Below are 22,062 nucleotides of genomic sequence, written 5' to 3'. Positions count from 1 at the left end.
TAATTGGTATATTGGTGTGTATATATATATATATATATATGTATATATTAGAAAAATTAGAAAGATTATAATTCGAATAAACGAAATGAAGAATAACGCGCACACTGTCCAATTTAAACTTGGCAAGATACTTTTTACCAAGTGTTTAGCCACTTGGTCCGCGGACTGTAGATATCATATTTCACGCACTTGCTGCGAGATCTTTGTCGAATGTCGTGGCGGACATCGATCCGTTGCTCGGTGACGGTGACCTTCGCAATGAATGTTTTTTTCCATTCGGGCCACAACGTTATAACGATGTCTCGCGTGCGATTTTGCCCGCTCGATCGTGTCCTAGGAGAAATTCACGGCTTAATTTTTGAATTTTTTGGAATTATAAATTGAGGATGTAATTAAATTGGAATTTCCTTCGGGCATAAATTAAACTTGTTTTTCGAGATCGAGATCAAAAACAAGAGTAAACAAAGTTTCAATTCTCGAATAATCTATCCGTGATGAATATCCACAGATACATTAATAAGAGCGGATGTTTTACGCTTTGATAAAGTTAAAATTTATGAAACTGAACGCAGTTACGCTTTGCTAATTTCGTATAGAATCACGTATACTGTTATGGGGGCTGTTCGTTGTCTCGAGCCGGGAAGATTAATCTCAAAACTAATAACTTCATTTTTGTACCAATTATATATGGAACGTGTTAACTTTTCGCATCGCTTCGTGCTCTATATTAATTAAACGCTTTGTAACAAACATTTCTCACCGAAATACGCGTTAAGTTTTTAATCCAAATTTATGACTCAACATTTTGTTTCGAACAGATCTCGCCGAACAACTAATTTTTCGACAACTGCAAATCAATTCCATTGTCAATTTACGATGTAAAATTAGTTTCCTTCTAGTCTCATCGAAGAACGTATCGAGCGTATTTTGCGCGTCACGGATCCTCTTCTCGATTTCCTCAGGGATAAGAAACTGAATTCTTCCCCGTCATAATTAACGACACTCCGCATAATTAACCCGCTCGTCTTCGATCCCAATGATCTATCTATCTCCACGTCCGGAACAGAATTCTGTGTGAAACGAGTGAGCCCCCCTCTCTCTCTCTCTCTCTACACGAGGCGAGGTATATATAACCTGCGAGCTAGAAGAAGAAACGAGAAAAAGAGAAAAAGTGAAAAGGATGAATGGAGAAGAGAGAGAGAGAGAGAGAGAGAGAGACTGGGGAGGGGGAGTGGGTGGAGGAAATGGAAGAGACAAGTTGGTGGAACGAAGCGGGGAAGAGCGGAAAAAGCGGTTAGGAGAAAGTGAAATAAAGAAAAGCGGGGAGTGAGAGAGGGGAGAGGGGATGGACAGAGGAGGAGATAAAGAAGAGAGAAAAGGTGCACCGTTGCGCACGAAGCTAGGTTCCGCCCGCGGGATTATTAATCAACGAGCAGGCGGCGCGGGGCTCTTTAAGCCACCGTCACACCGAAACCACCACCACCTAGACTACGATGATTACGAATTTCTCTATTCTCCCCTCCCCCCCCCCATTCTTCTTTTTCATTCTTTCATCCCGAAAGAGGCAATCGCCAAGAGGTGACTCGCGAGAAATTAACCGTGGAACGCGATCGATAAGGAATGCGTTTAACCGCCGCCCTAAAACCTATATATCTAGTCCAGTGTTTTGTTCGAGACCGATATTGATCGATACCTTCCACTACAGCTATAAATTTCAATCTTTTTAACAACCTAACAGGCATAAAGATGATCCGTCGATCAAACGATATCTCGAAGAACTCTTTATCTACAAGTTTTTTTCTTACGAGAACAAATTATTCCATTTCTATATTTATTCACGTATTGCGTGCAACGAGTGGAAAGCAGATTTGTTACGATTTATTATCGTGGTGTTTTATTAACATTGTTTCCATTACGAATATTCGTAATCCAATGAAATTACGAAACCAGCATGCAAAACGAACGATCAATAATTGAAAACATAGTTTTATGCAAATTTGAGAGGAGAAAGAAGCATAGAGAGCCGTGTGTGTGTGTATATGTAGCAATGGCGTTTTTAACGGTATTCATGCATCGCGTCTAATTGAACAAGAAACAGGTCGATAAAACGCAAGTCCCGAGGAGAGTTGCGGTGGAGGGAAAAAGGAAACGCCACCTGTTCCACGAAGGTTGTTGGCTGGCAAGCGAGAAACTAGTCCGAGAGTCTCGAAAACCTGGAACTGGACTGGACAGTGTCGTATAAATCGCGGACGATTACCGGCGCAGACAGGAATGCCGTTCGCATGCCACCGAGAAAGAGAGGGAGAAAATCTCGGAACCGACGTCTAGTATCTCACGATGGAAATCTAAATGAGATTCGATCCGTCGAGGAAGCCTTCCACGATTCAATCCTCGTAGCCAATCGAGGGAAAAGTGAAACCGCCTTTCTCGCCCTCCACGGTAATTCGATCCGATTTGAACGTGGACTTGCCTTTATCCTTTTTTCTCTCATTCTTCTCCGAATTCCCCGCTTTCACACTTGCACAGAATACAAATTTTCGCAACATTTTGCTATAATATAATATAAAAATATAACGTTACACTTTACACCTAACCTAACTAACCGCATTTACGAAAAAGTGAAACCGTCTTTCTTGCCCTCGATTGGCTTTGCGATTTAATTTTTTCCTTCTCCGATTTCCCGCTTTCATATTGCCAAATATTCGTAGCATTTTATTATACATAATATAAAAATAACAACGTCATATTATACATCTATCGACAACTAACCTAACTAACCACATTTACGAAAACGAACACAAAAGTTCTTTTTTTCAAACGAATCGATCCTTTTCTTTCGAGAAATTCCGTTTTTCAACTTTTCTCGATACTTTCGTGAGTTTTTCATTTCGAAACGTGAACAGATTTCTTCGAACCTCCGATCTTATAAAACAAATATTTCTCCGCGCGTTTTTCTTCCTTTCGCCCTATGAACGAAATTTATTTTGCCGATAAAGTAGTCCGCGATTGAAAAATTTTCATCACCGCCATCTCGCGTTTCGACGCTCGAAGCTCTGATTTGTTATTAACATAGCAGGATGCGCAAGGAGGTATTCGAGTTCGCGTGACGTCACAGAGAAGGAGAGCAACATTGTGCGAGAAGGACGACGAATCAAAGATAAAGGACGCCGCGTCGAAAAATTATCGATTATTCGCCTTTTACCGAAAAATTTCCGTACTTTCAAGCTCGCATCTTAATGCTGAAACCCCTGACACTCTTCTCGTGTTAATTTCAATGCGAAATTCTTTCTTAATTAATTATTTATCAACGATTATTTCGAAGAATGTCGCAGTCACGAACTTTCATCCCGGGTTCGAGCAAAGGAAAAATCGATTTGCTCGATCGAAGGACGACAAAATTGTGCATAAAATTTATATACGAAAGTAAGGGAGGAAGTAACGTTTCAAATGCGTACCATAATATTTAAAAATAGATCCTATAATAATGAGAAATTGGTAAAAAACCTATTGCGTACCATTGTTGTCGGTCTTAATATCACGCATTAATCGTTAATAAATAATTAAGTAATAAGAATTTCGCGTTAAAATCGACATGAGAAACTTACTTGAGGATCTAGCCTCAAGATGCGAGCTTAAAAGTGCGGAAATTTTGATTGGGAAACGAGTGATTAATTAATTTTCAATATGGCGTCTTCGATGTCTTAAACAGTAAGACGCGTTAATCGTCGATAAACAATTAATTAGAAGGAATTTCGCGTTAAAATTGATATGAGAAACTCGTCTGAGGCTCCAGCTTCGAGATGCGAGCTTAAACGTGGAGAAATTTTGAGCAGGAAACGAATAATTAATGAATTTTCCACGTGGTGTCTTCAACGTATTGGAAATTATTACTCGTTAATTGTTGATGGAGAAAGAATTTTTCGGTAAAATTGATGTGAGAAACTTTCTCGAAGGTCTCGCTTCAAGAAGAAAGCTTAAAAGTACGGAAATTTTTCAGTAAAAAGCGAATTAATAATTTTTCGATATGGCGTCCTTTATCCTTGATCCGTCGTCCTTCTCGCACAATGTTGCTCTCCTTCTCTGTGACGTCACGCGAACTCGAATACCTCCTTGCGCATCCTGCTATGTTAATAACAAGTCGAAGCTTCGGACGTCCAAACGCGAGATGGCGGTGATCAAAATTTTTCAATCGCGGATCAATTTCAATCGAAAATGTGATAGACACGGTTTGCAAAAATTTACAAGCTCGAAGGAAGGAAGGAAAAAAGTATATTTTTGTCATTTCATGCGTCGTGTATATATACTTTTAGGGATACAAAATAACGGATACGATAATTCTCGTCAAGAAAAATTAATTGATCGTAACGATTCATCGAATGGAAAACGGTGTACCGCGTTTTTTTTTATATCGATCGAACAATATCAATCGAACGAATTTAAACTTCGAAAAAGAGGTTCGTGGAAACTGTCCTTTCAAATGGTCTTCCTCCGAAATTACGCTTCGTTGAAAAAGTTCGATCGCTTTTACGCTGGATAACTTTTTCGAGGTGATATTGGATTATAAAGGGAAAAGTTGGTGGCGAAGTTTAAGACAAATTTTAAATGTATTTCTCTACAGAATTCGCATTAGCATAACGGATATAGCGCGGTAATAGGTTCCACACCGATTAGACGCAGCGTTAAAAGCGTGGAAGCAAAAATTTCAAAATTATCGGACAATTTCCTATCGAATATCGCGCATTTCTCTTTCGGCGCGTTTGGAATAATTTGTAGAGGGGGGGATCGTCAGTCATCGACGACAAACAATTATCGTTACGATCGCGCGAATAAATAGCCAGCAGTTAAAGGAACGGCGTTATGCACGCGAACGTTCTACAAATAATCGGACGAATTAATTCAACCGGCAGAAACGAAAGTTCGCATGGTTAACGTGACGATAGGCCATGTTTCTTCCCCATTCAACAGTTCCACTTCCCGTTAACGCCGACACTTTCCTTTTATACAGGGCGATCCGTGCATAATCTGAGGGACGAGTAAAAGCCTGTCCCTCAGATTTATCGAACGAATTCGATGGTATTGTTGTTATCGAGAGAGAGAGAGAGAGAGAGAGAGAGAGAGAGAGAGAGAGAGAGAGAGAGAGAGAGAGAGAGAGAGAGAGAGAGAAATATCGGGAAAAGCAGGGGTGTGTCACCCGTTGTTGTTTCGCGCTTGTTAATGCGCTCATTTCATTAATGCGTCACGTTCCTTCCTTTCCCTTTTCATTCGCGCAATCAACTTCGATGCCATTGATTTCGCGTCGATGAAAAAGGGTATTTAGATTGTATATCGTTACATTTTCTTCTTCTTCTTCTTTTTTTTTTTTTTTTTATTTCTCATTAAAATTATCTTCACCCTACGCGAGATTATTATCGAAGGGAAGATTGAAAGATGTTCGTGCGAACATGGCTGAAGAAATAACGCGATATATTTTGAATACTTTCTACTTTTTTTTGCATATCATCCACGTTGCATTTTTCCATCGGACATCCGCAATTTAATTACACGTATTTCATACATGCTCGAGCAAAGTATCGTAAGTAAAGACTGTAATTATTGAGCTATTAAACAAGACTTCCCCCTCGCCTGTTCTTTCGCCGTTTTATCACTCCTCTCCCCCTACAGTCTTTTCTCCTCGCCCTACAGGAAAATTCGAATATAATCTTCGGGATGAACGGGATTGCTACGAGGATTTATGGAACGGAAACGCGGAACTGCTCTTGTACACTCGTTCGAAAGAAAAGGTATCGCCGCGTGGAACGAGATTGAACGACGAGAAAGGCCGAAAGAGAAGAGGGCGCTGAAACTCGAAAAACTGTACGAGCAGAAGAGGGGGTGGAGTCGGGAGGGGAGGTAAAGGATCGTTTCGTATGATGGCGAAACGTACGGTTCGGGAATACGTTGGACAGAGATGCGTGACAGAGGTCCTGGAAACGGATCGTATATTTATACGAGGAAATAAAAGGAAGTCGTCGCCCCAAGCAACAAAAGGGGGATAATACGTTTCCATTTCGCGCGTCCTTTTAGAATTACTTCGGTTTGTCGAATGTAAAGGAATAAGGAAACGAGAATGGAAGAAAAAGTTGGTCGATTTATTATATTATTTATTCATTTATTCGTTACTTCGATATTCGATTTCAAGGATTATTAAAATAACTCGTGTCTTCTCTATTCGGATATCGTTTGCTCGCAAACTAAAAATATGATAAGAACGATCTTACAGTTTCTTTCTTATGTGTCGATTTCTTCCCGATACTTTCGCGACAGCTTTTTTAAACTTCATCGGTGTTTTTGTATCATTTCATTTATAACAATTTGTTATGAGAAGTTCTCTGTTCTCAAACCACTGCTCACCAATTGAGAGAAATCTCGTTTTCGCATTTTTATTTCTACTATGTCATAGTTATGTCGCATATACTAATTCAAAATTTGATCTGTATTTAAATTAAATCGATGCATTAACATCCAGAATATTCCAACGTATCGATATGATATAAAAATTTTTTTATTTCTCATTAACATGCTAATTACGATTTAATTTATAAATGTAATTTTGTATTCGGGTATACGAATACACATACTATAGACATTTTGAATATTCAAACTATACTTCTTTTATTACTGTGCAGTGCTGCGTCAGGATTGTCAACAAACCGTTTGAAGGACTTTTCTCGCCTCTGTGTCATTTTGCCAGACTTTTTTTCAGCAAAGAATAATATTGTTCACGGTAGAAAGAAGTTTCGTGTGTCTGATTGGTCAACGTGGGGAAGGAAACGCCTATTTTCACACGTATTTTTGTTTCTACCGTGGTATTTGTCACACATACCAATCCAGAACGACGATCTGTATCTAAACTTCGATGCGTAGCGTAGGCATAGAATCCAGAGAATTCTAACGTATCGATACAACATTTTTTTATTTCTCATAATAATTACAATTCTGAATTTAACTTATAAATATAATTTTGTATTTGAATATAAGCAAGACATACTATAGTTTCGAAATTATTTTTAACTATCTTTCCTACAACTATGTAATGTTATGGTGTCAGGATTGTCAACAAACGTTTGAAGGACTTCTCTCGCCTCTGTGTCGTTCTGCGACTTTTTTTCAACAGGGAATAATATTGCTCATTGGTGGAAAGAAGTTTCGCGTGTCTGATTGGTCAACGTGGGGAAGGAAACGCCTATTTTCACACGTATTTTTGTTTCTACCGTGGTATTGGTCACATATACCAATTCAGAGCAACGATCTGTATCTAACCTCGATGCATTAGGTATAGAATCTAAAGAATTCTAACATGTCGATATAATACAAAAAATTTTTTTATTATATAATTTTATTATATAATATTTTTTTATATAATACAAATAATTTCTTATTAATATGATAATTACGATTTATAATGATAATTCAATAATTTATAAATATAATTTCGTATTCGAGTATAAGCTAGATACACTATACACACTTTCGAAAATATTTCAACTCAGATGATTTGACGTGATGAAAATGAAAATAATTTTTATGATTTCGAATATTTAAATGATGTCAGAATTTCAACATTTGAACTGTATATTTCGCAGAGAAAATAAGGAAAAATTAATATAAGTATGCTCGGATTGAATTTATTTTACACGAGAATCGTTAATCCCTTAAATCTACACTTCTCTGGAAAATCGATACGTTAAATGCTAAAAAAACAGATATCCACCCAATTTTTATTCACGTTATCTATCCCGCATTGATCGGATTAAATAATAATTATTGGAAATTATTGCTCTCGGAATTCTATAAATATAAACATCTATTAAATCACCATTCATTGCGCGTAATTCAACGTTTCCTTCGAATTCATTTAATATCGGCTTGCAAACAAAAATTTTGCGGGAGAAAAAGAGAGAGAGAGAGAGAGAGAGAGAGAGAGAGAGAGAGAGAGAGAAAGAGAAAAAGAGAATCGCTGGTTGCTCCTTCGTAAATGATAATAAATAAAACGTCGAAGAATCTTGAGATAATCCTTGGATTTGTTAGAAGACGGAAAGGAAGTCGTGCATCTTGTTCGATGCAAATGGACGGATCCGATCCGAAGACGCGATAGACACGGCAATGGAGCGACGACAATTATTATCTATAATCGTGGCAATGGTGATTTGCATAAAAGGAGGCAGGTTGGCTCGATCGAAAGTCGGCTCGCCTCTATTAAATCGTTCGCTCGATTGAAAATAAAAGAAAAAAAAAATAAAAAAACTCGTCGTGTCGCCGCGTCTCGAGAAAACCGGAGGCGGCAAGGACGGAGGAGTACATGTACAAGTTTTTTTTAAGTGGAAAACATCGAGAAAGCGAGGATGAGTAACACGACGACCGAGATAAGCGAGAGAAAGAGAGAGAAATAAACCGCGACTTCGATCGATGAAGATTAATTTCGAATCCAAGAAATCCGCGTATTGCTCGAAAAAGAGGAAAGTGAGACACATTCAATGATCCAAAAAAAATATTTTTTCCTACGCATAATTCTGCATAATTGCACCCTCTATAATTTCATTCCTCGATCGTACACCCTCCATTCTTCCAAGCGCAAAAAAGCGGCGGGCGACAACAAATGGACCGCATTGCGGAGATACAGATTTGACGCATAATACGTAGGTATACGAAAAAAGGCCGTCGATAAATACGCGATGGTATGTAGGGCGACGGGCGGAAAACATGGCCAACGACGGCGAGGTCGACGAAAGCGCGACACGGACGAGCAGCGATATGATGCGCGAGGCGATACGAAAATAGGTGACTCGGCGGCTGCCGCCGCTGCCTGTTGTTATTATGCATGCCAACGTGTCGGATTAACTAATGTCGAAAGTATTCGAGGCGACCTTGGAACGACCCTTCACCTCGCGAAACGCAAAAAAAAAAAAAAAACGATCCGACCGAAACGCTCGTCCCGAGCGGAACGATTCCCAGAGGGAACGAAGCGAGTAGGGGCACGGAAAGGAACGGGCGAGGCTAATGGCGTAATAACGGAGGAGTGCGTGCGCGTGGCGTGGTACGATCGCGAATTAGACCGTCGGCCCGTCCAACTATCGCCTGGGTGTACCTCGATGATGAATAATCGCGGGAATCGAAGAACGATCTCGATCGCTTGGGTGGGAGAGGGACAACCGAAAGCATGTCGTTGCAGTTTGCGGTATATAGAGAGAGGGAGGAGGGGGGGGGGGGGGAGAGAGAATTAGAGCAGTCTGTGAGACGCCAAGCCGCCAAAGAGTCTGGCAACCTCCTCCTCCTATTCGTCGTCGTCGCCTACTTTTCTCCGAGTTGCGTATAACTACATGTATAACTATAGTAGACGATATTCGAACGATCTTTGTCTCATCTAGGATGAAAACGTTGGCCGCGAACCTGGCCAAATGCCTCGGCTACGAGGTCACCGTGTCGCAACGTTCCCTCTGCTATTTTTCACCGCCTCGCTTCCTTCCTTCTCCGCTGCGAACGTCTTCTCCATCGATTTTGTCCCGCTACATCGAGGGGGAGAGGAATAGATCGTTCTCCTTTCGATACTTTTCATGGGAGAATCTTAATTTTAATCGAAAGAGAACACGAGAATTTAATTAAGACCGATTAACGAGGATTAAGAAGAAAAAGAGAAACGTTTTGGTTTTTTTTTTTACTCTTTCATTTCGTATGAAAATTGTTAGAATAAATTATTTCAAATTAATTTCAGTTTAATATTTATATAAATATGGAATGATTTATTTTCAATCAAAAGTTGTATATAACAAAATGGATAGGGAAATTATGAAATCGAAAAGGTAATTCAAGATTAATTAATTCGCCTTTTCTGATTAAAAGATCAAGTTGAGTATGAATTATCCGACCCGTGTTTTGGCAACGCGGGTACGTGTTGCCAAATTTTCTTCAAACGTATTCGCCACTACGAATAATTATATCGCGCAGTCATACGCGCGATACCTCGAAACGAAGGGGCAGGCGTCATTGTAATTTTTAGTTACCGGTTTATATTTAGAATTCCAGCTCGATCCTTCGAAGCTTCGGTTTCCATCTCGATTATTTCGTTACCAAGCGATAAGAGAGCGTGAGTCACCGAATTCTATATTCTTCTTGTTTCGTAAACAATTAACCGCCGTGTCTCCGATGTTGCTCTCCGTACTGTAATAAAATATTTCTTCTCTCTCTCTCTTTCTCTCTCTCGTTTAGAATAAAAAGCATTCTTCTCTTTATCCAGCTTCTTAATTATAATCAAGTTTGTATACGTACGAGGAGATACGAGGTATAAGCGATAAACGTTTCTCTTCGTTTATTTATCTTCGTTGTTCAACCGCTCTTTCTCCTCTTAGACAGTTGTCGGAAACTTTCCACGATGCTTGGTAAGGTGTAACTCAATTTTCTTTTCTTTGCGACTATCTTATTGTCGGTTAATAACTATTTTGCGACGTTCAACTTCTCGATTTCGAAGATGCAACGTGTTTTGAATTTCAACGTTGGCAATAATCCATGGAGAGAGGAAAAATGATAAAAAAAATGTTTGTGAGAATATAGACAAAGGATAAATATTAAAATTATCTCATCTCTTAAAACTATCTCATTTCTCTCAATGTTAAACAATTTTTCAACGTTATTTTCTTAATTCTAAAAAGATTCAGAATACTATATATTACATTCTAACGTAAGTCTATGAAAATGAAAATAATTTTTACCATTTTCAACGTTCAAATTATAGCTCTTCTAGACTATATAATGCATGTGTATAAGAATAGTCAACAAAGCATCTAGAGTGGGGATAGAAGGTCCTAGCGAAGAACTCTCCTTGCTCCTGTGCCGTCTCGCGAAACTTCTTTCGACCAATGAACAGTGGAGGAAGATAATATATAATTTTTACGATCGTGCCGTGCTCGCGAAATATAGTTATTTCAACGGTACTTCAAACCGCGTTGCCTGTCGCGAAAAATAAAATTCCGAGCGTTCGTAACAAAATTCGACTTTTTGTTTTATTTAAACAGATCGAAGAACATTGAAAAACGCGATTGATCGTCGTCGAACAAAGAAATGAAATTGAGAAATCATAGAAGGAAGATTTGATTTCCACCGGTGAACGAATATATATATATACACACACACACATTTAGCACAATTTTATAATAAGGATAGAATAATCGGATTACTTTACATTTTCGCCCCTAACGAATATATAGATAATGTAATTTTAATTCACCGCGTGTACAATCCGATTGGTTATTCGAAACGAATATTGAAGTTAATCAAGAGCGGGACACGAGATATTGTCCAGAGGTTGGACAATCGGGGGGGGGTTTCGTTTCGTTTCGTTCGCGAAACCGATCCTCCGATTTCTGGGCTGGATCACGCGCGCGTGGTCACGAATAAGCGGGGAACTATTGAATAATTCAACGGAGGAGGGAAGCACGTCGAAAATTGTTAATATATCGCGATTTTACAACAACGCTTGTTGCATTCGTTAGGACGAGCATAACGCGTATAATGACGATAATAATTTTTATCGCGATACACGCGGCCCACACGCGATTCCCGCCCGCATTCGTATTCCGAAACGAATTCCTCTCTGCCCCGATGATTTACGTTAATCGGTTGCAAGAATATTTCGCATGCGATTCTTCTTTCCCCGATTATTACACGGTTTTGACGATTTTTTTTTTTCCTTTCTTTCTTTCCTTTTTCATTCGCGTTTTCAATTCCCACGGTTATTATTCCATCCTCGTCTCTCCTCTTTCTCCTCCCTCCCTTGCTCCACTAGGTCGCGTATTAATTGAAACGTTACGTCGAAAACGTGTTCTCTCGCCCTGTTGTTGTTGTTATTGTTGTTGTCGTTGTTTCGTTTTATTTTGTTAACGCGTAACCTACACGGCGGGTTAAAAGAGAGAGAGGGAGAGAGAGAAAGAAAACGTTGCTTCGTCGATGGTGAAATATATCGCGGCCGAGCTTCTCTCACGCTTCTCTCCGCGCTCGGTTGACAGCTTCCTGTTCCGAATTTGCACACGTTTGATATTCATGCTTGTCACTCGTGTGACATCCACGAAACCGTTGTTCCTCTAAATGACTTTGACACGGTATATCAAAATTTCTTCTTTTTTCTCTCTTTCTCTCTTTCTCTCTTCCCTTTTCCATACGAATATATTTCTATACAAAACGAGTTTCGAACATTCGTGGAAAAATTGCATGGAATTTAAATCGATACACGACAAGTTGCAAGCCAAGATTGGTTCCACGATAACGAAGATAAAATCTGATTTATTTCCAATACATAACCTTTCTTCTCTCTCTCTCTCTCTCTCTCTCTCTCTCTCTCTCTCTCTCTCTCTCTCTCTCTCTCTCTCTCTCTCTCTCTCTCTCTCTCTCTCTCTCTCTCTCGCTCTCTCTCTCTCTCTCTCTCGCTCTCTCTCTTTCATTTTCTTTCTTTCTTTTTCCCTCACATTGGGCCAAATATACGTACGAAGATGCGAGTGAAAAATTTCCTTAGCTATTCCGTAGTTCGGGGCCGAATAAACAAATGGCGCAGAATAAAACGCACGGGGAAGAAGTTTCCTACGCAAACCTTTCAACCTTTTCGAACGAAGCGTCGCAGAGCGGTTCGAATGATAGGAAAGCTGACTGAACAAAATTATTCTTTTCCCGTAAGTTTTGAGCTTATATATGGAGATTTAATTTTTAGAAAATTTTTCGACGCTCTACTTTTCGTTATAATTTATTGTACCGTCAAAAACGTATATGTAAAACATAAAAATACGACTAAATATGTAAAAAGAAACACAATGATCGATATATAAAAAATATACAAGTATTTGAATTTAAGTAAAATCGAGCGAAAAAGTTGGAAAGCGTTTCGAATTCGACAAACGAATACAAATGGTATTCTCAAAGGAATGTTTATTAAAAAAAAAAAAAATGATATAGCTATCCTCGACAATCTTACCCAATAAATATAGGCCTGTGAAACAACGATAATTTAATGCAATAACGATGAAATTATAAAAAAGCACTGCATAACTATAAGTTAAAATTAATCCATAAATTTGAATGGCTAGATTAAGGAATCCGCTACTAGGTGGCGAGCCCGTATATGCCATTAACACAGTTTTGCAACAAATCAAATATGGCGGTAGAAAATTTCTACTCTTCCTACGAAGTTTAATTTATAAAACGAAAAACAAAAAAAAACTTATCGATAACTCGTAACGATTTAAATTAAAACAGATGTTATATTCACAATTTCGAAGTTTAAAATACTTTTCTGAAACCTATTTCCGTATAATCCGTTCACGGAATTAAAAAGAGAAATTTAAAAATTTTAAAATGCATAATATTGTTATGATCGATATACACAACTCGATGAAATTCCTTCCTTCCTCCTTTCCACCCATCTATGGCAAAAGGAATCGAGAGGGAATCGAGTTCGTATCCGAAACTGGGAGAAGGAGAGAGAAAGAAAGAAAGAAAGAAATCGAGAGTCCGGTCACGGGATGCAAATGCTTCGGACGGTTCTCTCCTTCCCCCTCTTCGCGCCTCTGACGCGGCTCATTTTTGCCCGACGCGTCCCACCGAGCCGATTCTATCGCGGGCCTGAAACCGTACACCGCCACTGCCGCTGATACGCCGAGAGGATCGAGTCGAAGGGGCAAAAGGGGGGGGAAGCTGGTGCCATACGTGCTTGGAAAACGTTTCTCGCCGATGACTCGATCACGTGCCCCGCAACCGCGTCACCCTCTAAACCGTCTCTCTCTTTCTCTCTCTCTCTCCTTTCCTTCTTCATTCCGATCATTTAGACACCAGAAGATCCACCTGTCGCTTACATTGCCTCGATGCGTCCGAAAAAAAAGCGAACCAAGGTAGTTGCTCGAAGATTGGAGAGGATTATATTCGAACGAAATTTTGATGGAAATCAATGATGAATTTATCGCGAACACGCCGGGGAAATAATGGAAGAATAATAAAATTCGATTTAAATTAGGCTAGGTTAGGTTAGGTTAATAAGTTGGATTAAATTGGGTTAAGTAAATTAGGTTAAGTTAGGTAGGTTAGGTAGATTAGGCTAGGTTAGGTTAGGTTAATAGATTAAATTAAATTAAAATAAATTAAAATAGATTAGATTAAATTAGGTTAAGTAAATTAAGTTAAGTTAGGTAGGTTAGATAGGTTAGGTTAGGTTAGATAGATAGTAGGTTAAATTAGGTTAGGTTAATAGGTTAGATTAGATTAGGTTAATTAAATTAGATTAAGTTAGGTAGGTTAGGTTAGGTTAGATAGGTAGGTTAAATTAGGTTAGGTTAGGTTAAGTAGATTAGGTTAAGTTAGATAGGTTAGGTTAGGTTAGGTTAAATTAAGTTGAGTAAATTAGGTTAAACTAGGTAGGTTAGGTAAATTAGGTTAGGTTAGATTGGGTTAGATTAGGTTAGGTTAGGTGAGATAGGGTTAAATTAGGTTAGGTTAGGTTAATAGGTTAGATTAGATTAGGTTAATTAAATTAGATTAAGTTAGGTAAGTTAGGTTAGGTTAGATAGTAGGTAGGTTAAATTAGGTTAGGTTAGTTAAGTAGATTAGGTTAAGTTAGGTAGGTTAGGTAAATTAGGTTAGGTTAGATTGGGTTAGATTAGGTTAGGTTAGGTAGATGCGGGAACATTTTTGGCGTAGAAAAATGTCGGGCGACTTGCTAAAATTCTAAAATCCGCACGAGCGCTCCTCCATCGAAGTTCGAGGAAAGTTGAAAAGCGAGGGGAGAGGAGGAAGGAGAAGAAAAAAGAGAAAAGAGAGCTACTCACTCCCCGACTCGTTCGCCGTTCCAGCACCGTTTGTCCGGATACTCCTCGCAGATCGTGTCGGCCAGGGTGCCGTAGAAGGTGCGAGACCTGACCACGCTGGCCAGGAAATTGCCGAGCTGCACGTGCAACTGGGACGGCAAGGTCCGGCTGGGCGCAGCACCAGCTGCGTGCATCTCGATCCCGCCTGACGACGGCGACGACGACCTCCCCGTTCCAGCCGCATCCGCGACGCTCCTCTCGCTCGACGACGATGGTTCCAGCTCCGAGCGGCCGCACACCTTCCTCACCTGAAACGTGATCGTCGCTACGTCTTTATCCTCTCCACCAATCGTCCTCCCCGCGACTCGGACGAGCTCCATCGCGTTTACTTTACCCTCGTGCCGATCTTACCTTCACCTTTGCCGAGATAAAACTTTGAAAACCGTTGGTGGATCACGAACGATGCGAATGGAATTATTCGAAGAAGGAAACGAAGAACGCGAAAAACGGTCAACCGTGAAGGAACGGTGATTAAAAAAGTAATTATAAACGAATTTTTGAATTTTTGTTTCAAAATCATAGTCGTACTAACGATCACAATGGATTAGTTGGTTAATCTCGATCGATTTCCGCCGTTGTTAATCAATAGAGGATCTACATTAGAGAAGCAGCAAGTTTCGAAATGCAACGGGTTTAAATCCTTGAAAAAGACGCGCGAGTTGTAAAGAAAAGGAAAACGAGATTATAACAATTTTATTGTACGAAGAAATGGGGAAAGAAAGCGCGGGAATGAGAGAAAGAGGGAGGGACGAGGAAGGTTTGCACGCCCACGCGTGGCGGCGTCTTAATTACGAGGCCGAGTTTGCCGGATGGTTTTACGATTATGCCGGTTCGAGAAGCTCGAGAACCGCTTACTTCCTTTTATAACCGGCGTTAAAAAGTAATTAGAACGGGAGTGTTGCGGGGGAGGCGAGCGTGGAGAGGGGAGACGAGAGTGGAGGGGGGAGGCGTGCCGGCAGATACGAACGATAACCTTAATGACGATCGTGTATGCAAACGTTTTCTTGCGCAACTCGCTTGACGCTTCGCGCTTCGAGATAAACACACACACACAACAGCCGCGTGGAAATTGCCAGCCCGATAATTCCTTTCTCGTCCCCCAACGGGCGAAATTTCGGGAAATCTCCGCGAGTTTGTAAAAATTCGGCGACAATTTTTCAAACCTGAACGCGGTTGCTTTCAATCAAAATAATTGGAATAGAAAAATGGGGATCCGAAGAAAGAGAATTAATTCGAAATATATATATATATATATATATTTTTTTGTTATAGTTTTACGTCAATTATAATTTGTAATTCGAGGAAAATAAACTTTCGTTTTCTTTTCTCTCGTGCATCTGTTTCCTATCTTCCGATTTCATCTTTCATGTTTGTGTATGCAATTTGCACGCAACGCGTTCATTCAATCGCGAAAGCGGTGGAGTTTTTTTTATCTTTGAAATCGTCGAACTTTCGACTCGTCTCTACCGCGTTGGATATATTTCGCGGTGGAGGAAGAAAGGAGGCGGCTGTGCTCGTCACCCTTGACCCGGAATATAAATGGTAATCGTGCGCTCCGCTTATGCGCCGCGATTCAAACGAACGAGATTAGAAGATTGGAGGATTATCTCTTGATAAGCACGCATACCGAGGTAATAACGCAAGATAATGGGCCGCGTGGTCGCAGAACGACATCTCTGGCACGGAGAACGACGCGTGGGAGAAGAATCGTCGGTTGCTCGGCAAATAGATAGATCTTTATAAATCTATCCGCGAAGAAAAATGGATTAAACGGGCGCGAGAACAACGTTTCGTCCACGTGCGCGTGGAAATAATTATTTGCCATGTGTAATAACATTAAAATTCTTATGCGTTAAAATTTTTAATTCTATTTTTAAATACAGATTAAACAAATTACGGCAGAGAATTAATTCAATAGTAGAAAAATATTTTGTAAATTTTTTAAGAAGCGTTTAAATTTCATTTTAATTTAAATAAATTATCGATAAGTTTTTTGTTTTTGTTTTTTTTCAAATTAAATTTAAAGTTAAGTAATTAATTCGTATTAGAAATTCACGCGATTTATCGATATGTTCCATGCGATAAAAGTCGAATAAAGTAGAAACTTTTATGTTATATATACATTTTTAACAAATCATAATAAAAAGCAATGTAATAATTTTGTACAGTTAACTCCTATTATTCGAATCACTGCGGCGGCTCGTTCGGCGATAATTGCTACTGCCACGAAATCGGAACTTTTTCGTTACGTGATCACCGTGAGAATAAAAATACGTACTCGGGCAAATCCTGCCTACGCGATATCTCCTCCCTGTTCGTGAAATGGTACGACTGAAAACTTGCAAAAGGATAAACAAAAAAATAATGGAATTATGAAAAGTTAACTCGCATAATAATCTCCTATCGATAATTCGTTCGTATTAATTAGAAATTCGTTTAAACTTTTCTCTTCAAAAAACGAAGCCTCCGACAAGAGGAACCATCCGTTTGCACTTGTAACTTTAGGCCTCGCCCCCTGTGCATTGAGGGTGGTCAGGATCGATAGGGTGGATCGATGTTACTGCGAAATCGCGCTGATGAACAGAAGAGTATCGATGTCGGTCGATAACGAGACGATGAACCGATCCCCCATTAACCGCGATACCGAAATCTTACCGTTCGACGGTAACGCGATATTTCTTACGTGTTGCGCGGCTGATTCGTTATCCGCCTCTTCCTCGCTTCCTTCCTCCTCCTCCTCCCGCCATCTCATCCTCTTGTTCTGTCTCGAGCCGGCGACCGCAGGTGAGTCATGGGTAAACGGTAATCGAAGTTGGTGTGAATTCGACTCCAACCGAGGAGTCGAGGAGGTTCCAGGAAAACGGGATTTCGACGAAACGAGATATACAATCGGTTCGAAACGTTCTCATTCGATTTGATCAAATTCTTGATAATTCGATTGAAATCGTTAGTATACCAATTTCGAAAAATTTAGTTATTTGGTAAATATTTGAACGTGAATCGAATTTATAAAAATTGAATCGGTTATTCATTCATCGCTGCACTAACAATTAGCCGAGCGATAAAAACGTAGAAGAAGATATAAATGGTACGAAGAACGTGAAAAGCTGAATAAAGGATATATATATATATATATATATACGTATTCAATATTGAACGAAGGCTTTATGGGTTGTATAGAATCGAGGGAGACGAATACTCCGCGGATGTAGAAACATTCCACGTTGAATGGAAAGAAGAACCTTTTTTCAACGATCGAGGGTCAAATACATTTGAATATTAGCTGGAAATATATACAGAAGAGAAGAATCGAAGAGTCGCGAATCGCGAGACACGGAAGAAGACACGAAGGAATGCGAATCTGATTAATTTGGATAGAAATGCTTATTTTCACAAATTCAAACGACGATTAACGTATAAGCATAGAATCCAGAGAATTCTAACGTACCGGTAATATAATAAATAATATAAATTTTTTTATTTCTCATCAATGAGCTAATTACGAATTATTTTATAAATATAATTTCGTATTCGAGTATACGAATAAGACGCACTATAGACAGTTTCGAAAATATTTCAATCTTGGATGATTATCCTAATTTCATAAATGAAAATAATTTTTATAATTTTAAAGATTAATAGAATTATAGCTCTTCTACCGTGTAATGTCAACAAAACGTTTGAAGGACTCTTCTTGTTTCTATGTCGTTCTGCGAGACTTTTTTCAACAGTAAATAATATTGTTCATTGGTGGAAAGAAGTCTCGCGTATTTGATTGGTCAACGTGAAGAAAGAACCGCCTATTTTCACACGCATTTTTATTTCTACCGTGGTGTTCGTCACACATACCAATCCAGAACGACGATCTGTATCTAACTTCGATGCGTAGCGTAGGCATAGAATCCAGAGAATTCTAACGAAATTTTTTTTATTTCTCATAATAATTATGATTCGTAACGATAGTTTTATTTATAAATATAATTTTATATTTGAAAATATTTTAGCTTTTTTGGTTTATTATCTAACGTAACTTCACGAAAATAATTTTTACGATTTTGAATATTCAAACTATACAACACTTCTTCTATCATACACTCTCTGTGCAATATGCTATAGTGTCAGCATTGTCAACCAGTGAACAATACCTTTAATTATTAGAATTTTATATCTTTCGAAGCGATTTTTGCGAAAACGAGCGTGAAACGAGCCTAAATGTTGGAATACTGTATCCTGGCGGAGAAGGGAATTTTTCAATTCCTCCAACGTGAAATATATCTCAAGCTTCCTCTCCACTCCGCCTCGGAATATACGAGGATCGTTATTTCGTGCAACTAGAATCTCACCTAGATTCATCCTTTTCCTTTTCGTTGATGGAAAATAATAATTGCGGAAAATATATACACGGTCGAAAATGAACTTTGCTCGAGAATGAACTAAGGGACTATTGATTATCAAATTTGAAATAACTTTCCACTTTTTTCCGCACGTTTTTCAAGGTTTTCGTCATTGGCCTCTCTACTAAAAATTTGTGTAACGAGTTCTATTATACAGGCGAGGCCAACTTTTCATCCCCCTTTGAAAAAAGGACGAGAGAGTAATCTGGCAATTAAATTGATATTTCGAAAATTGTTGAAATCGATCGATTAATCGTCGAAATATTATTTTTTCTTCCCTGGAAAACGTCCTACTCGAGAAACTCCCTTACGTCCATATGGAATTCGAAAGATTCGTGGCGTTGTGACAGGCATTGAGAAAAAACTGGTGCAAAGAGTGCAAAGGCGTGTCCTCAAATACCGATGAATAAACGCATACCGGCTCTACCTGCCAGCAGACAATATCCGTGCGTCGTTCGCACACGCGACACGACGTCTCCTGTCCAGACAGCTCGAGTTGTATAATAAACGATCTCTCTCTCTCTCTCTCTCTCTCTCTCTCTCTCTCTCTCTCTCTCTCTCTCTCTCTCTCTCTCTCTCTCTCTCTTCCTCTCCCCCTCTTTCTTCCTCCCCCCTCTCTTCTTCCTCCCCCCCCCTCTCTCTCTGTGTGTGTGTGTGTGTGTGTGTGTGTGACACACACACACACACACACACACACACACACACACACACACACACAGAGAGAGAGAGAGAGAGAGAGAGAGAGAGAGAGAGAGAGAGAGAGAGAGAGAGAGAGAGAGAGAGAGAGAGAGAGACAGAGAGAGAGACAGAGAGAGAGAGAGACAGACAGACAGAGAGAGAGACAGACAGACAGACAGAGAGAGAGAGAGAGAGAGAGAGAGAGAGAGAGAGAGAGAGAGAGAGAGAGAGAGAGAGAGAGAGAGAGAGAGAGAGAGAGTAAATGATGCAACATGTATGACACTGTATGTATATACGTGTCGATTCTTCTTCGACTAATTTTCACTTGGTCGGGAGAAGCGTGCAACAACTTCGGTATTTACACAGTTTTTTTCAAGATTGTTGACTTATGAAAATTAACAATAAGAAGATAAACGACGTATTCGTATTCGACGATATGGATACAATTCGTTACACAGCGCTTGAATATTGATTATTCTCCAATATTGGAGAAACGAAAAATTGATTTACAAATCCGCATTTAGAAATGATATCGATAATTTCCGAGGAAATTTTGTCACGATATACGAAGGGAGATAATTAAATTAAAATTCAAATGTAATCCAACAACCCCCGTGAAATAAAAATTCGAAGAAGGGAAAACGTGAAGGCGACACGAGGGAAGCTCGCGTGGACTGCTCGAATTCCTCGAGTGAACTGGATTAAAGCTGGAATTTGAGGGATCCCCATCGCGGCATACCGGCCGTTTATTAAACGATACATCGTGTTTCACCTTCTTGGACGCGTCCAGGAACGCGAGTGAAGAGACGAGTCTATTTCACGAGACGAGTTTTCCATTACTTCGGTTCGTTTCAAGGCGAGAGAATCGCTTCTTACGTCGTGCGGGACGTAACGTCGAAATATTAAATTTTCATATGCTTTTAAAATAATTTCGATTCGTTTCCTTTTTTTCTTGCGCGAAAATACGTGCACCGATTCAGAAAAAATAGGAATAGTTATATATATCTGTAGTATCGTAACCGCGATATGGCCTTAGAAGGGAAGAGCAACAAGTTAGGTCAACGGCGAGTTGAGTAAGAAAAGTTGTCTTCTCGAATATTTATAACATTATTTTGAACAATCGAAAATATCGATTCTCAAGCGAAATAAATCGATGCGAATAATTTTTGTGGCCAAGAAAATGTTAGATCATGCTCTTTAACATTGGTGAAAAACATAGGTTGCATTTAATCGTCTCCGATTCCCTCCGAAGGTTCGAGCTAATTCTGTTATCGGAATCGAGTTTTATCCGCGTATCGTAATGGAATGTAAATGTAACGCAGTAAAACTCGAGGTTTAGATACAGTCCTCACAAGGTATACACGAAGCTAATATCGTTGTTGCCCCACTCCTCGAATCCCACTTTAAACCTATTTTATTTTCACGGCTCGACGTGGGAGCCAGTCTCGGAATAACGCACGGAAACCTAGGGCTAATTCGGTTTTCGTACGCGAGATCTCCGCCAGATGCGAGAGATTAAATGAACGAAAATCGAAAACGATAGAGAATAGATTTTTCCTCTATTCACGGATAATTTCAAAAATAATCGTTGGAAATAAGTTATTAGAACGATACATAGAACGCGGAAAGAACGTACGATGCATAATTCATAAATAATCCTTATTACTGATCTGTATGGAAATTTATGTACCAACGTGTCGATAACTCATTAAAGAGGACAATGTGAATAGAATATTTGCACGGAGAAGAATATATGGGAAAAATGATTGTCCGCTTGTTAAAGCGGTCGCGAAATGACGATTGTTCGTTCTCTCGATACAGAGAATATATCGTTTATCCGTTTCATTCATGAGTTTGGAAAGATTATAATTAACCGAAGAGTCAAATTTGTTAAGATGGCGAGGAATAACGCGGAGGCGGCAATGTTGGCTCGTCCGTCTTTGACGCGTGATTAATCCGCGTGGAAAGAGCTTTGCGTGGAAACGGATGAGCCGTAAACGAGTTAATCTGGAACGAATTTCGTTCAAAGGCGAGTTTCAAATTCTCCTCTCTCTCTCTCTCTCTCTCTTTCCCTCCGTTATAATAAACCTCGTATTTAGAAATTAGTCTCAGTTAAT

The 22,062-nt window shown here is 39.4% G+C and overlaps 1 protein-coding gene across 2 annotated transcripts in view; it reads right to left on the bottom strand.

Annotated features, from left to right (window-relative positions):
* dally (division abnormally delayed protein) overlaps positions 1-22,062 on the bottom strand; it is a 90,400-nt gene that overhangs the window by 11,326 nt on the left and 57,012 nt on the right. Inside the window, exons 5-6 of one of the 2 annotated variants that reach the window (XM_086904285.1) lie at positions 14,835-15,121; positions 113-333 (exon numbers count right to left, since the gene is read on the bottom strand). In XM_086904285.1, coding sequence (XP_086760411.1) covers positions 135-333; positions 14,835-15,121 — 486 coding nt within the window. In that variant the 3' untranslated portion in view covers positions 113-134. Of the gene's footprint in view, positions 1-112; positions 334-14,834; positions 15,122-22,062 lie in introns of those variants that run through there. The other variant, XM_003696322.4, reaches the window with a different exon arrangement.

Source organism: Apis florea, unplaced genomic scaffold (genome assembly GCF_048593485.1).
Source record: "Apis florea isolate Af1SG1 unplaced genomic scaffold, ASM4859348v1 contig_2350_pilon, whole genome shotgun sequence".
Classification (NCBI taxonomy): Eukaryota; Metazoa; Arthropoda; class Insecta; order Hymenoptera; family Apidae; genus Apis; species Apis florea.
This window is presented reverse-complemented; position numbering and strand designations above follow the sequence as displayed.